The 16,678-nt window shown below is 32.1% G+C and overlaps 1 protein-coding gene across 1 annotated transcript in view; it reads left to right on the top strand.

Annotated features, from left to right (window-relative positions):
* LOC124454935 (E3 ubiquitin-protein ligase rnf213-alpha-like) overlaps positions 1 to 16,678 on the top strand; it is a 76,966-nt gene that overhangs the window by 39,379 nt on the left and 20,909 nt on the right. The window contains exons 32-55 of the mRNA XM_047005688.1: positions 284 to 372; positions 577 to 771; positions 1,060 to 1,182; positions 1,356 to 1,473; positions 1,793 to 2,028; positions 2,124 to 2,206; positions 2,408 to 2,624; positions 2,802 to 2,961; positions 3,046 to 3,234; positions 3,745 to 3,905; positions 4,204 to 4,426; positions 5,539 to 5,891; positions 6,690 to 6,842; positions 7,841 to 8,003; positions 8,748 to 8,815; positions 8,913 to 9,045; positions 9,667 to 9,774; positions 10,487 to 10,572; positions 12,975 to 13,163; positions 13,866 to 13,962; positions 14,578 to 14,781; positions 14,872 to 15,008; positions 15,231 to 15,579; positions 16,509 to 16,665. Of these exons, the coding sequence (XP_046861644.1) occupies positions 284 to 372; positions 577 to 771; positions 1,060 to 1,182; positions 1,356 to 1,473; positions 1,793 to 2,028; positions 2,124 to 2,206; positions 2,408 to 2,624; positions 2,802 to 2,961; positions 3,046 to 3,234; positions 3,745 to 3,905; positions 4,204 to 4,426; positions 5,539 to 5,891; positions 6,690 to 6,842; positions 7,841 to 8,003; positions 8,748 to 8,815; positions 8,913 to 9,045; positions 9,667 to 9,774; positions 10,487 to 10,572; positions 12,975 to 13,163; positions 13,866 to 13,962; positions 14,578 to 14,781; positions 14,872 to 15,008; positions 15,231 to 15,579; positions 16,509 to 16,665 (3,991 nt within the window). The remainder of the gene's footprint in view (positions 1 to 283; positions 373 to 576; positions 772 to 1,059; positions 1,183 to 1,355; positions 1,474 to 1,792; positions 2,029 to 2,123; positions 2,207 to 2,407; positions 2,625 to 2,801; positions 2,962 to 3,045; positions 3,235 to 3,744; positions 3,906 to 4,203; positions 4,427 to 5,538; positions 5,892 to 6,689; positions 6,843 to 7,840; positions 8,004 to 8,747; positions 8,816 to 8,912; positions 9,046 to 9,666; positions 9,775 to 10,486; positions 10,573 to 12,974; positions 13,164 to 13,865; positions 13,963 to 14,577; positions 14,782 to 14,871; positions 15,009 to 15,230; positions 15,580 to 16,508; positions 16,666 to 16,678) is intronic.

The following is a 16,678-nucleotide window of genomic DNA, read 5'->3' as shown; positions in this document are numbered from 1 at the left end:
TGATTTGTGGAATTGTGTTTGCTTGACCGAGTGAAATAATTCTTAGGATAAAGTCAGAAACAGTAATTTTAGTAACTTTTGCTTTAAAATCAAAAAGAGACAATTAACTGTGACTGGAATCCAAGGAATTTACTGATGTTTTGTTTAAGATTTATTAAAAACAGACTTCCACAGTCTAAATATGTTTTCATTTTGTATGTAATTATCTTAAAAAATGCATTTAACTGAATCGTCTGCCAATTTTAGTCGAGCGTCTTTTAGTTTCTTAATATTTTTGTTCAAGGACTTTGCTACAAGATCTTTAATTGAAACTTCTGAAAAAGAGAATGACGATCTACAACGCTTCCAAATTCGCCGATGTTGGGAAAAAAGGTAAATTTTTCTTAGCTCATTAATAAATGTGAATGTACTGCGCACTGCCCACACATATGATTGATCAAAATCACACTATGCATCTGCTCACCAAACGCTATATCTTCACGGCACGTTTTATTGAAAACATTCCACCATTAAACTTATATTGAGTAGATGCTTTAGATGATTTGTTGTTGTTAACGACGTATGGATTTCTTTTAGTCCTCATCCGTATATTTTCTTCCATCATGATCATAACAGCATGACATTTTTGGGATTCTTGTTGAATGAAAACGGGGATTTGGTGCAACCTGGAAGTAAAATTGTTTTAAAACATGGCTTGATGCCAAAAATTTTAAGAGGACAATTAAAGGTCCAAGGGGTAGATTTTGATGTAAACTACGAAAGCAGTGGACGGTTTGTTTATTATTATTATATTTATACAAATAATTATATACAATCTTGTTTGCGTAGCTAGTATTTAGTTGTGACCTAGCTTAATTTGTTTATTATACATGTTTTGTATGAAAAAATTACCATTTTCATTAGATTTTTTATACCAAAAACATGTTTTGTTCAACAAACAAGTAATTATATTTATGTTTTTTCTATTTTTGTTAAAAGCATTTTTATGCTCATTTTCAGTTACTATCACTAACTTTCATAGCAACATAAATTACTATTATGTAATTTATGTTTTTTTAGAGAAGCACGAATTAAGGACTTATGTAAAGTCATGGGAATTAATCATCCTTTTGATCCTGATCCAACATATGAGCTTACAACTGACAACATGAAGAAAATCTTGGCTATTCACATGCGATTTCGGTAAATTTAGTGCAGTGAATGTTTTTCGATTTCGGTAATCACTAAATTTATTTTCAAAACAGCTAAACCATCCTTTGCCATTTTCTTGTTTGTCTTGCCAAACAAAACTGTCATTGTATTGTCACTCATACTGAAATAAATAATCACAAACCTTTCATTACTAATGGATGTAGATGTGGTATTCCTGTCATTGTGATGGGGGAGACCGGTTGCGGTAAAACAAGTTTGATACGGTTTATGTGCCAGCTACAAGCCGGACGTAATGGATCAGAAAACCTAATCCTCATGAAGGTTACCAAATTTCATTAATCAACGACCGCCGACCAATCTTTTTGACTGTTAGTTCTGCCAAAAGTTCCATGCACACAATATTGTTGTTTGAAATTATTATAAAAGCTTCATGTTTTTATCGAAATCTTTATACTTTTTTAGGAAAAGCATGGTGATTACTCATGCCCCAACAAATAGAATACTCTAGCCTCTGTAGTTAATTTAGAATCAATAAAAAGCAATTTTTCTATAAATCTATATGTTTTCATGTTTGCTGAAGTTCTTCAAAGCAGGGCAGTGCTGTAATTTATCGATACAATGTTCCATTGTGCTTAAATAGGTTCATGGTGGAACAAGCTACAAGGAAATAGAAAAGAATGTCGCCGAAGCAGAAAAATTGGCTTTACGTAACCAAAAGATAAATGTTAACACAATTTTGTTCTTTGATGAAGCAAATACAACCGATGCAATCGATCTGATAAAAGAGATAATGGTTGATCGGCGAGTGAAGGGTCGATATATCGATCCAACGTTGACTGGACTTCATTTTATTGCAGCGTGTAATCCGTACAGGAAGTTAGTTCAAAATTTTAAATTTGTTTCGTTTTTTGAATAATATTGCTTGTGAATTTGTGAACAATTTATAAAGTTACTACTTTATTTCATTTAAGACACACTGACGAGATGATTAAAAAATTGGAATCAGCTGGTCTGGGTTACCATGTTTCTGCCGACGAGACTGAAGATAAACTAGGTATGGCATCGAATTATACGCGTAACAAAGCATTGTTTATCATGTTTCATAGAAAGCGCCTTTAATCTTTGTTTTTATTTACAAGTTTTGAAGATGAAATATTTATAATTTTGTAATTGAGTTAATCGCATTTTTGCCATAAGTATAAAAATAATAAAAAACACAAACGTTTTTTTATTGTGTGATATTTATCTTTCCTAGGCTCCATTCCTCTTCGCCAGCTCGTGTATCGTGTCCATCCTTTGCCTGAAAGTATGAGACCTCTTGTTTGGGATTTTGGTCAGCTCTCAGATGACACTGAAAAACTGTACACCAAACAGATAGTAGAGCGCTATGTAACCGTTCCTTCAGTTGTAAGTTTGAATGTTCCATTTCTTGTTATGAATACGGAGCGGTTTAAATACATGCACTCAAATGAGTAATTACCTAGTAATGAGCAAAATTAAAAATATTCTTCTATTGAGTGATAACATTCACGACACATGAATGTTATAAATTATAATAATTACAGCAGACTGAAAACGATGTGAAACTGTTTGATTTCTTGATTATTAGTTTTAAAGAAAAAAAAAGATTTACAAAATCAAATTTTTAGTTGCGAGTGTTTAACAGCAATAAGCCTGTCCATTTTTTTAATTTGCTTGCAATTTAAGACATCTTCTTTATCAAACGAGAAAATAAATGGAACTGATGCTCAAGTCTCATGTATTGCTAAAATTTTGTCAGCCTCCCAAGACTTCATGCGTGAACAAAAGGTTAGATGTATTGCATTTTGAAATGCAATTTAATCATCAAATCATTTAAGAATCCTGTTAATATTTCATTTCCTTTACGATTAGAATGAATGCAGTTTTGTCAGTCTTCGGGATGTTGAAAGATCAATGACAGTTATCAACTGGTTTTACAATAATTATGATTTAATGAGGGATAATATTCTGCACTCTAACGAACATCTACATGTACAAAAAAAACCTTATGATTCCAGTGATAGTAAAGAAGATGAAGAAGAGGAAGATGAAGACCTCCTTGTAAGATTAATTTTTCAGGTGTACATAATTAAATGTTCTCACGTATTTCTTATAGCTATAGCAATTAATCAATGATTGAATTATTACTAACTGCATATTTGAGCAATTTAATAACAACAACACGCATGTTTAAAACTTTCATTTTAGTTCTATACATGAATAAGCTTAACTTAATCATTCTGCATTTGCTGTAAACAATGACAGTTTTTTTGCAACGAACGCTCCTCGAAAAGCTCTGCTACAATGCCACTTAAACAGTTATAAGGATTGCATATAATCTTAAATAAAGATGTAGCCTATATAAACATGATATGATAAGTGTGACTCTTTAGGCACTTGTCATCTTACCATTATTTACTCCAACTATTCTAGCGTACATTTTGTTACTTAGGGTATCTCAGTAGATTTTTCAGACATTCAGCTAAAATATAGATTCGTGTCAGTAAATCATCTCGTGTTGATAATGTGTCATATTATCAGCTCACAATGTGATTATTCCTTTTCCTTTAGCCTTTGAATCGTATTGTATTTTCCATCGTCCAAGGTATTGGTGTTTGTTACTATGCACGACTAAATGAAAGACATGCGTATTGCCGGTATATCAGCAGGTATTTTGACAATTCATGCCCACTTCCTGGCGGTGATAAAATGATGAAGGATGAAATAGTAAAGTAAGAGTTTTGAAATTTTGTTATTTTGACTGTTGAATAGTTTGATAAATTACAATCATCCAGGGACGAAATCAGAACGCTAATTGGAGAGGGGGTGTGTGAATATTAATGTATTCAGCTCTGCTCTGCATGCTGAATTCTTTTGAAATTGAAGTTGATTCTTTTCATTATTTAAAATTTGAACATGTACTTAAAATGTGTTGTTTGCAATACCTTGCATGGAGAAAAACACAAACTTACCCGATACGTTTCCAATCGGGGATATTGGTTAATAACGAAATTCTGTCTTTTTACAAAGGTGTCAGCGAGCGTTTTTGTACAATGTGAAACTCGACCAGAATATTGCAAGAAATAATGCGCTTTGTGAAAATGTATTTATGATGGCGATATGTGCAGAACTACGACTCCCACTGTTTGTAGTCGGTAAACCAGGCAGCTCAAAGTCTCTAGCAAAAGATGTAATTTCAAGTAACATGCAAGGTGGCAATTCTAGTAGTGAACTGTTTAAGAAGTTAAAACAGGTAAGAATAAACATTTAAAGCTTTTGCCTAGCAATAAAGAAACAGAAATAATCGATAACATGGTGCAATGCATCATTAAAACGTTAACTTATTTATTTGAACGAACGAAAAATGCTTAGTTATCGTTTCGTTCCTATTTAAGGCTTAGTGATGCTTATTGAATTTCTAAGTATTGGATTCCACCTTTTGTCTTAAGTCATTAATTCATGTAATTTAACTTTTGCAAGTATCTATGATTTTCCATTAGTTCAAATGAATATTCAAAGTTCTATTGATATATCGCACATGCATGGTATTTAAACTCTATTTTTGTTTAATGCAGGGAAAAGGCATACTTGATGAGTCTGTTTTTCGATGGCCTGATCTATCTCTTTCCTCCAAGCCATCTAAACACCTGAAAACATTTAGTATAATTGCTTTATAAATGAACGAAACTGTAATTCTCAAAAGAGAAAGAAGCTTTATTGAAATAACGGAAAATATGAAAGCTAAATTCTCGAAAGCATACGAAGTCAAAAACACTAAAACGTGAAATTTCCGCAAGACTTTAAACATTTAGAAAAATCGCTGATCTTGATTTAAGTTCCCATTCATTTTCACAGAAATGCAGTCCAAATCAATTTAGGCTAAAAAAATCGTCTTTCTTTTCAGGCATGCTCAAAACTCTCACGACAGCAATTTTAATGTCCGCGTTTTAATGGCCTCATCCACACATGTGTATAGACCAATCAGGGCACGCGTTTTACATATGTTATTTTATAACATGCTTTATTGCACATATATAGCATTAGCTTTAAATTTGGAACATTTTGCACAATATCAAAATAGTGTCTTGTGAATGTTTCTGAACGCAATTGCTAGTTTTTTTTTTAAGGATGTTGCCCTTAAAGTATAGGATACCTATATTGAAAGAGTTTTATTGAGAGTTTTAACTAATCAGATAAAAAATTTTTTCTGCATTCATATCTATTTAGTAGTAATTAAAAATAGAAAATAATAAATAATACTTATTCTAAAATACTGTTAGATTCATATTCTGATTGATCTTCTTTGTGCGACACTTAAATAGTGCTCATTTTCATTATCGTTTTTTTGAAATATCTAACATCTAGATTCACATGCAATCGTATCAATGCAGTCCCTTGTCTACACCTGATGGCATCATTTCCATTTTCAAACAATGTTCCCAACTTCAGAAAGACAAAGATTTGAGCAAGTTTGTCTCCGTAGTTGTGTTAGACGAGATTGGTTTAGCTGAAGATTCACCATTGATGCCACTGAAGACACTTCATCCATTACTTGAAGACGGTACAGCTACTTCGGAAGAATATGGAAAAGAGCTTGATCATAACCATGTAGGATTTATTGGTTTATCTAACTGGGCGTTGGACCCTGCCAAAATGAATCGTGGAATAATGTTAACTAGAGGAACACCAAGCGAAATTGAACTTCTGGATATTGCTAGGTTTGTAGCAAAGACAATTTTGAGCTCTGGCGTGCATTTTGCAGATATCTCCTGCTAATACAATGCTTAAATTAATGAAACTCATAGTTACATACATGATCTTGAAATATGATCTCTTAAAACATGGTCTAAAAATTCACTAATGCATGATGTAACGCTTGCTATATTGTGGAAACCAACAAACATTTAGTTATAAGGATCAAAGAACACACGACCTACGAAAAAAACCTACACATTCATATAATTATCTACAAAATTCTGAATGCAAATCTAAATACACTTCTTCTTCTTCACCATCATATAAAAACTGCCAGCTCTCGAGCTCCATTCACCCTCAAATAGGAAGAAGAATTATACATACAGAAACTCAAATCTGACCGGAATAAACAAGTGCAATATTTAAAACTATTTTCAAACTGTAACTTCATAATTTTATCCTCAATACTCACATCTTGTCACTACTCCCTAACCTTTTGTAAAAAATCGATATCAATATATTCATTGAGAATCATCATATATTTGATATGTTATGCATTATAAATAATAAAACCATTATCACTAAAGACGACTTACAGTTACATTTAAGTCGAAATATTTATGTGATTAAAAATATAGAACTGAAAAATACTGTTGTTTATCAAAATGTTTATCAAGTATCGTGCTACTAAGATCATATTATCACTTTTTAACATTTGGACGATTTGAAATTTTTTCAGTTTATATTTTCTCAAAGAAAAATCACATTTTCTATGAAGCGAAAAAAATGCTACAAATAATTTACATATTTTCTCATTTTAGGGGTATATGCTCATGGGATGAGGATAAGGATATTGACGAAATCATGAAAAAGTTGTGTGATGGATATTTTGATTTGTATGAAAAGCAAAAAGAATCAAGAACTTTAAAAAACGCTCAAAAGGACGAATTCTTTGGTCTCAGAGATTTTTACAGGTATGAACAAATACAAATGTGTTTTTACCCAATCTGTTTTAAAAAAATTCAAAAACTAACATTTTGTACTTACAAATTTTTAACTTCTAATTTCAAACAAATGAAGGCTCGAGGATCATATTGAGCAAGGACCATATCAAAATCTGTTGATTATGAGCATCGAACATGAGATCTTTGATAATATTGAGTTTAAAAGCCCGCCATAAAAGTGTTAAAGAATCACATTTCATATTAAGTTCATGATATGCTTTGTTTTTTGTATCATGTTTTGAATTCAGTTTAATACACAACAGTCTCCAGTCTCCAATTCTTTCCTGAAATAGGGAAGGCGGGAGAGCTGGACGGGAGGCCATAGCTAGGTCCCTCACTGCCCAATAGGAAAATAAAATTATAATTTGCCAAAATTTGAACTTGTAGCATTTTGTCGAATGAGCACTATTATTGATTTACAGGTCGATTGAATAGTGCGTAGACATTCGATAATATATACGACTAAAATTAGAGTGTTTCACGTAACTGCTAGATGCGGAAATGAAGTCAACAGACAAAACGTTTACGGAGCTCATGGAAAACGTATAATTTGAACAAGTTGCATTGAATGATTTTCCACTTTATCAATGAAATGAAAAATCGCGTGTGAGAAAGATAATGCCTGATTTATGCTCCTCAGCTGTACTTTTTGTAATCAATAAATTATTAGAATTGTTAAGGGTAAGTCGGGTGTTTAGGGTTTAGGTCGAGTTCATTATTTATTCAAACGAGTAATCCAAGATTGTTCCTTAGATAAGGTCGAACTTCAATCACAGTTTTAGCTATATTTGAAAATTGCAACAATAATGAACAGACATCTAAGAAACTGAAACAGTAAAGAATGCTCTGTGCGTTGATTTGAAGTCCTTGTGCCAAACAAATTTAAATCATTTGCAATTTAAGCCTTTGCCCTCTGTGATCTCTCTTCTGTAAGAATCACTGCATTCAATATGGTTCTCTTTTAACAGTCTTGTAAAGATGGTAAATGAATCAGCGAAAGTTACTAAGAAAAGCGCTCGGATTGATGATACTGAATTAAAGCATTGTATTCTGAGAAATTTTAGTGGCTTAGACGATGTTGATCCAGTTGAGATATTTAGTCGGCAATTCCGAGGACTTGAGCATATAAAGGTAAAGTACTACTCATGAAAGAAAAAATTTCTTTAGGTGAACAAATATTATAAATAAATCATGAAAATTTGCGTTGAACAACTGTTTATTTATTTATTTTTAATTCATTGTACTGCATGTAAATTTTTATGCTGTACAAAACCTACCTATAGAAATTTGCTGATTCGAATTGTTAACATTTCAATAAGTGTTGTGCTAAGCCCACTTGAGCATTTTGCTTTTAAAATTTATGTTGAATTTTCAAGAGCAGAAAGGCAATTTTATGATATTTAATGCATGCACATACTTGTCAATTTTTCTTGTCCTCAAAAGCTGAGAGGGCAAGAAGCTATTTAATATAATAAGAAATTCGCGTTGTAGAATGGCTGATGGCCCAATGTAACTTGATGTTGAGACTGAATTTGGATTGTTTCTGCAAACTTTGCTTCGTCTGGATAGTAAAATTCACTCTTGCTATGATTACTTTCATCTGAATACACTTTGCCTACTCGTTCAACAATTTAGGTACATCGCTTTTAAAAGCTGTCCTTTTAGGCAGCCAAGCAAATTGCTGGAAATAAAAAAATATCGCTTTGGACCACTAACTAAAAAATTTTAACAATTAATTAATTTCATCAGTTCTACTTTTCTCGCATTTGAACTACAAGAAATCTGCATGAATTAACGACGGCATAAAATATGTCATCTTGTACAGAAAAATTTGAAGATCAAACAGATATTAATTATTTTTGCAATTGTGTTTAGAATCCTTCAACGGAATGTCTTCCCATAAATCTTCTTCAAAACAGTTTGAGAAGAACAGAGAAAAGAAGGTATTTGAAATATATACATCAATTGTTCATCAATTGGTCATAACGGATAGCTAGGCTATTATAAAAATTCTAACATCCTTGCGTGTTACAATTTCAGAGAAAGTCGCTACTTGCTAGTGTTAACGGAAAATTACGCAGCATTGAGATTACTTCAAAGTAAAGATTTTCGTGAGTATGAGCCGGAAGTGATTTTTGGCAGCAGTTTTCCAAGAGACCAACAATACACACAGGTATTTATAATTAGAATTTGTGCTTCTTATAGAGTTAAAGTGCTCTTAAGACGTCGTGCCTGTTTACATTTTGCTGGCAGAAAGATTTGGTTCCTTCAAACAAGTCTAGCTAAACGGCTCAACCTTCTTTGGGATTAGTCTGCCTGCTAGCTACTAGCAAAACGTAAACAAGACAAGTCATCCATAATTAAAATTTTGTCACACACACATTTATTTTCCAATGAAAATGCTGTTGCTATTTTAAAAGTACAAGTATCCAAACGCCTATTAGTTAATGTAACACAATCAGGTTATTCATGACCGTTCCTTTTCCATTCACTCTTAAATTTTAAGATGTTATTAAATTAAACTTTACGCATCTTTTGTGAATGTTATTGAAGTGTCAACCATTTTTCCATGTTAATATGCAGACTGTAGTTATGCACTTAGTGTGAAAATTAAAGTTAACCGATTATTGTATGTCAACATTGAAAATGATATGATTAAATAAATAGAGGTCTCACCTAAATAAGCAAACAGATACAAAATCAATCTTAGTTATGAGATGTCCTGAAAGACAAATATTACATTCAAAAAGCTATACTTTTATATAGCCTCTTTTTATTTTTCCATCTATTGTAGATTTGTCGAAATATAAACCGTATTAAAGTCTGCATGGAAACAGGAAGAATGGTGATTTTACTTAACTTGGAAAGTCTGTATGAAAGTCTTTATGATGCTTTAAACCAGGTTGGTACAATTAATGTTATAACGGTTGATGATGAAGTTATAAAAAAAGAAATATAGGAGAATTAATTCAAAAAACAGCAGCACTTCTACAAAAATAGTAAACTGAAGTTTTGTGTTTTGAGACACACTGCACAACTAAAATGGACTTGTACACTTTTTGCCTTCCAGCAAACAAACATAAACATTCAATAATACGTTGCGATAACTACATCAATGAAACTTTCGATAGATCTTTTGAACGTACTGAATTTTAATCATTAACATTTGCAAAAGTTCAATTAGATTAACATGGATGGCTAAAATAAAAGGTGAACTTCATTATCATTTTTAAGAAATTCATTACGCATCAGTATTTAGTGAAGATTTAATTCGAACAAAAGAGACCCTAAATATTCTTTTCTTAATTTAGTGATGCGTTATGAATTTCTTTGAACGTTAGTCATCAACTCATTCAACTAACTTTCACAAACGTTGATGATTTTCCTTTAGTTCCAACCAATAATCCGAAGTTTTATTATTGTAGCTATTGCACCGTGTTTGTGAATGGTTATTTTTGTTTAATGCAAAGCAAAGAGTGTACTTAACTCAACTATATATTTTATACACATATTGTCTTTTTATGATTAGCTGATTTTGTAATTGATCCTTTAGATTAAATGTTTCAACATTTCTCTGACATTTATCAAAAATATTTTACATCATTATTTTGTAGTATTACTTGTTTCTCGATCAACAAAAGTATGTCGATCTTGGCCTAGGAAACCATCGAGTCAAGTGCCGTGTTGCTGACAATTTCAAGTAAGTAATTCCTAATTTCCTTATTGAAGTCAGTTTTAGTTTTTACTTTTAACTTTTGATGAATGTTTTTTTACAGTCTTATGTTGAGTGAAAAATCTTCACACCATTTATATACGCACGCGCATTATTTCATAATAGAGTGATTTAGCAAACACGACGTTTCGTCTAAGACGTCGTCAAACTTTCGCAAGGGATCTGGGTCTAGGACACCACCACGTCGTAAAGTATTTGTGATTTAGAAGACTTTGCCAAAGAAGAGTATGAAACAAGTTTCATATCCTTTTCGGCATTTTCCTGCTGGATCGTTTTTTCCGACCTTACTAAACTAATTTTTTGATATCAAAAATATACTGCAGTTTACTTATTTCAAAAAATTATAAGTAAAAGAAAATTCATCGACATATGCAGTAGCGTGGTGGTGCAATTTTTACTGCGGGCGCCAAAGCAAATTTCGCGCCTCCTTCACCTTCGAACTAACGAAATTTGCAGTACATGCCACAGTATTATGGAGTCTCGATACGTTATGTTAGCCTTTGCATTTTGATTACACTCTTCCGATGACTGCGCTACCAGAAAATTAAAAATAGGTACGCGAATAACGTAAATGACTAATATTTAACTAACTATATGAGAAATCACTAGAGAAGTCTGACGGTCATTTGTTTGTAAGGATAACCAAAATATTATAGATCATTTATTAACAAAAATGATAAATTGTTCTCTAAATACCACAAACTAAAAGTCCGTCTTCTTAGTTTATCAGCTCGCGCTCTACGGAGGACTGACTTAAACGACTGAAACAAATCGGACGTCTGTTTGAGAGACAGGATTCAGTCAATGATTCAATTGACCTGCTAAGTAGGTCACTATAACAAGAGTAGCGACGTCTTCAAGAAATCTCAAAAATTTTAACAAAAAGTTATATATTTTTCCCGCTTTAACAGAAAATCTTATCTTTCCCGCTTTAACAGAATTTTATACAATTATATTTTTATTTTTAATCCTACGGGAACTCTTGAATTGTAGATGATTGATGTTCAGTATTAATACTAACCTTTAGTATACCTGTATGATATTTTGAGATGTTTATTTCAACTATTGCCAGTAAAATTTTACGAATTTCCTTAATTTTATACTTTCGAATATTTACCGTAACGCATCATCGTCATGTAGTCGTATCAATTCGTGAATTGCCGTCCTAGTACATTGACATGTCGACATTTTTTAGTATAACATTGTGGTTAGCCTTTGAGCAGGCTACCCACAAAAAATATTATTCAGCTTGGATTAATAATAAGATGCAATGCCAGTAACTTTTCCTGTCTGTGGGAGAAAGCCAGGAAAATAGATTGAAATAGGTAAAAAACTATACATTTTTAGGCCTTGTTGCGCCCCCTAAGAGTACATCAAATTTGGCCCTGTATTTTGTCTACGGTCATTGTGACATTTGACAAGTCAGGTGTTGTTGCCACATAAGAAACATCAAGAATGCTGTTCAATCGATTTATTCTTTAACAGACTGTAAAACGACCCCCCTTAAAAGGTTTCATTTTGATCAGTCTTCCTTTTTCCCCAAAGTTATCTTAATTAACTGTATCTTATAACTGTGGAAATAACTGTCCTGCTTCAATTCATTTTCTAGCCCAAATTTAAAATTTCGTGACTCATATTCAATTCTGCGCCGCCAAAAATCAACAGCTGGTGGGCCTTGGCCCCCTGGCCCCTCCTGCCACCAAGCCACTGGACATATGGCTTTGTGATTAAAATTGTTTTGACTCCGATGAAACCCCCGAAATTAGAGCAGACCCAGCGTTGTTTATTTGTTTGTTATTTTTGCTTTAGGAAACAAAATATTCGCAGTTTTTTTCTTAAATGAATATATGTAGGCCTATATTAAGCAATTACTGGATAAGGTTGAGCATGATATCAAGAATTATTCAGACTGATGTCATTTTTATCTGCCGAAGAAAAGCTGAGAATCAAGCTTTCACTTTTGTTACAGCTAAATGGGCTATATACTGTATAGCATGAATGTCGCAATAGGAAAACTAATTCAAAAAAAGTGAAAAATAGTAAACTGAAAATTTTTGTGTTTTGTTTATGTCTTCTGAGAGTCAGAGATTGTCAGTAACATAAATACATAAAGAAATACAAATGGTAAAAGAATGGTTGAAGTAGGAACCAGTGTCTATCATTGTAGCTTTTATATTCAACTTAACTATCAATGTTTCTGTAAAAGGTGTGACGTTTTCAAGTTAGTTCAAGCATGGAACATATTTTTAAGTTGTCTGTGCTCTAAAGCTTGTTGTAAACGAGCCACTTCTTTCATTGCCAAGTTTCATATTAAATAATATAAATTTTTTACTACTTTTTTACATTTTCAAAGATCGCTTTGTCTTTAGACTAATAGTGATTGCTGAAAAAAATGACGTTTACCAACGCTTTCCAATCCCCTTAATCAATCGTCTGGAAAAACATTTGCTAGTAATGTCAACTGGCTTGACTCAACATCAAAACTATTTAGTTAAAGAGCTTAAAAATTGGATCATACGTTTCTCCACACTGAAGACCGAAAATTCATCACAAGAAAGGTATGTTGCATGATATGAAAAGATATTCCTGTCAAATAAAGTACGTATGAGTACCTTCTTAGATGTCATTGAAATTCATTTTTTCGACATTAACTATCACTTCGTCTGAAATTTACGATTTCCATAAAATTATGTTACAGCTCATATTGATGCGTATTGAAAAAAAATTTCCACTTTCAATAAACGTAATCGTATACAGAAACGCAAAGATGTCGATAAATATTATTTACAACTTAAATGAAGAGTATTTTAGTTGCATGAGCGGTATCATTAATTGTTAAGACAAGTAAAAATTCACATCAACACTTTTATTATAATTTTTCATTCTTTAAGGTGGTCAACTTGAATTGAGCGTTTATCCCGAATGCTTCAGCGCTGTTTGTCTTTCTATGCTACAAATATTTAATTATATGAGCATTATTATATTAAAAACAAATAAGTTTTTGTATGAGAAATTTGGTATCTTGAGCGAAATACATCTTGTATTTGTCATTTAAAAAAAAACGACATTCCATGTCAGGAAATAGTTATTGTTAAGATCAAATTTCTAATGCTTACATGCATGAATTGATTTGCTAATAAATTATACAGATCGAAAATTGCCATGAAATGTTGACATAAATGTGCACAGTTAAATTTTGTTTTGTTTTACTTCCCATCTCGTTATGTAATTATATAACAAAGTTGCATTTTATTATGTAGTTTATTTCGACCAGGTGATTGTTTTGTTGGCTATCACAGCGATACAGCAGCAACTGTCGTACTTCAAAACTACATCAAGGATTACTCTGATTCTAAAGTAAGATTTAATATGAAGTCACTAATGAATCTAATTATATAAAATGCAGTAAAATAAAAATGATTTTCTTAAGAAAATTGATGAAATTAATGAACGAAACAAAAGTTCGAATTTGTCTCAACATTCACCAATCAAATAATCTTTTATGCCAAAAGCTTCTCAAGTATACACTTGCGACGATGCACTCTTTTGCTTTGTCTACGCATGCACGCCATAGAAACGTTCATGGGTATCAATGCTCTTCAAATTAAAATAACAGTGCTGTACTAACCAAATTGTCAGGGTCGAAATAACATTATGAAATTTGACCTAATTACTTTCATATTCTTCTCGATGCAAATGCACATCAAATGCACTCATAACATCAAAAGTGTCAGTTCAAAATATTTGGGTGCCCAGGATTCATTTTTGAAATACTTCACTTAGTCCTGATCAAGATATAACTGCTGTTCTTCCAAATGTTTTGAAGTAGCCGATTTTTGACAGCCCATAAGCTGTGTTTGTCTGAAACAAAACATTTTGTACTATTTATGGCGGTTGATTATGATTTGTATTCACTTCCCATTTATCCATCTGTAATTAATGATTGGTGAATATCACAGAAATTATGTTTAGGTACTTGAAGTTTCAAAGAAAACTCTTTTACAATGTGCATCTCCTGATGCAATTGCCAGACTCACAGTATCACAGTTGAAACACGATGCTTGTGAAATTCATGAAGAGTATTACAAAAACCAACAACATGGTACTTTAAAGAATTATTTGGTTGATTGTTTTCAAACAAAAGACAATACTACGGCCTGTGGTTATCTTGTTCAGGTTAGACGTTACTTTTCATTTTACAATTGAATTTTACATGTATTCTTTTGAGAAAAGTATGAATAAATATTTTTGTTGAAATATTTACAGGTAACAACATACTCACGACTCTTGTCGGAGAAAAATGCTTTGAGAATAGCAGATGAAGCTGGTTTCCCAGGCTGGAAATCTCGATGTATTCGACTCCAAGAATTTCAAACGGAGCAACAGTTTGTCAAAACTTTGGAGTAAGTTATAGTAATTTTTAAATACTTATTTTTAAAGATCTTCTACTTGGAGATAACTTAAAAATGTTTATGATTTCAAAATTTCTGCTGTATTTTCCATAAAGATATTGACGAAAAATATTAAAGTACGTATATAAAAAGTAAGAAGAAGCCATTCAAGTTATCGTTGTAATGATGAGTGGCTTTAAGTTATTGCAAACTTAGACATTCTACATTTGTTAGAAACTTTTTTGTCAAACTTGGAGGAGAGAAAGGACTTCTATTGGTTCAATGCGATGACAGAGAGAGAAACTTCAATCTTATTGCATGTAGTCGTTATCTCCTTGATCAAACTCGACGCAAGATTTTGGAAATGTTCAAAGAATACACAAATCCTATTCACATTATATTTATCATCCAGTTGCCAAAAATTTCTGGTGGCTGCCATCATTTTGTTGAGTTTCAAGGTGGAAAATGGCAATGTGTCCATATTGACGAGCTTCTTGAGACAAATGAACAATTGCCGCAACTTGAACAACTTGTTAATCATTCTGTTAGTGATCTTTTTAACTTAAATGAAAGCAATGCACAGGTAAGTCAATTATGGCAATATTTAATGAAAATGCTGTGTTTGATTTTAAAAATATTAACAAATGACATAAAACTTAAATGATTAAACATTTTAATATTTCATATTTGCTTGAATTGAGGTGATCATCTCTATATCTCGCTATAAAAACTAAACAGAGGTACGGCTTGTCAAATTTCCCTATAATGCTCTGTTGCAATGGTGTCATACATTTAGAGAGAAACGATAACATTTAAGCGAAATTATTTATGGCCTTTTTGAATGGACGATCATTTATTATGTTTTTATCTGATGTATTTCAACAACGCATCAATGCAATAAACAATTTTATTAAACTTATTTAGCATTATGACTTACAGGGTGTCCATTTAAGAATGGGCGCACACAAATTAAGTACGCATTCACTAAAATTATTGTGTGCAATAATGTAATTAGCATTCACAATAGTTACAAGAAATTTTCAGTTCTGCGCCACTTGGACTTTATATAGTGTGTATTATATTACTAAAAGCAAAACAAATTGAAAGTAGCTACTGTCATACACTGAACTTCATCATAAATTTATAAGGCAAAAGCTTTGTGTAATCAAAGCGATATTAAATGAGTTATCAGAGCTTTAATGAGTTGTTAAATTATGTTAATGAGTTATTGTTTCGCTAGGATAGGAATAAATTATTGATTATATAAACGTTGGCAAGTTGAGTGTGTCGTTACAACAACCAAAAAAACGTAATCATACTTTCCAAAAGTTGCAGAGAACAATGACAAAGCGTGTGATTAAATTAACAAGGCAGAACAAGTAGCTATTGCAGACTAAAATATTTTATGCATGCAGATTTCGTTTTCACACATTCATAATTATTTGTGTGTGATCTGTTTGTTTGGGACATCCTGTGGTAATTTTTAATGACTTCCATTCATTAACAAAATAGAAAATAGAGGAGAATTTGGGCGGAAAAAAAAGACGCCTGACACTCCTGTTGAAGAAATACTTGCAGTCTGCAGCTTCTAGAGTTTTTGACGAATCAATTGAAGATTTGAGAACCACAAAGCGAATTGAGATATTACAGAAATGCTTTGTTGAAACAGGTTTGAAAATTTT

Source organism: Xenia sp. Carnegie-2017, unplaced genomic scaffold (genome assembly GCF_021976095.1).
Source record: "Xenia sp. Carnegie-2017 unplaced genomic scaffold, XeniaSp_v1 HiC_scaffold_3, whole genome shotgun sequence".
Taxonomy (NCBI): domain Eukaryota; kingdom Metazoa; phylum Cnidaria; class Anthozoa; order Malacalcyonacea; family Xeniidae; genus Xenia; species Xenia sp. Carnegie-2017.
This window is presented reverse-complemented; position numbering and strand designations above follow the sequence as displayed.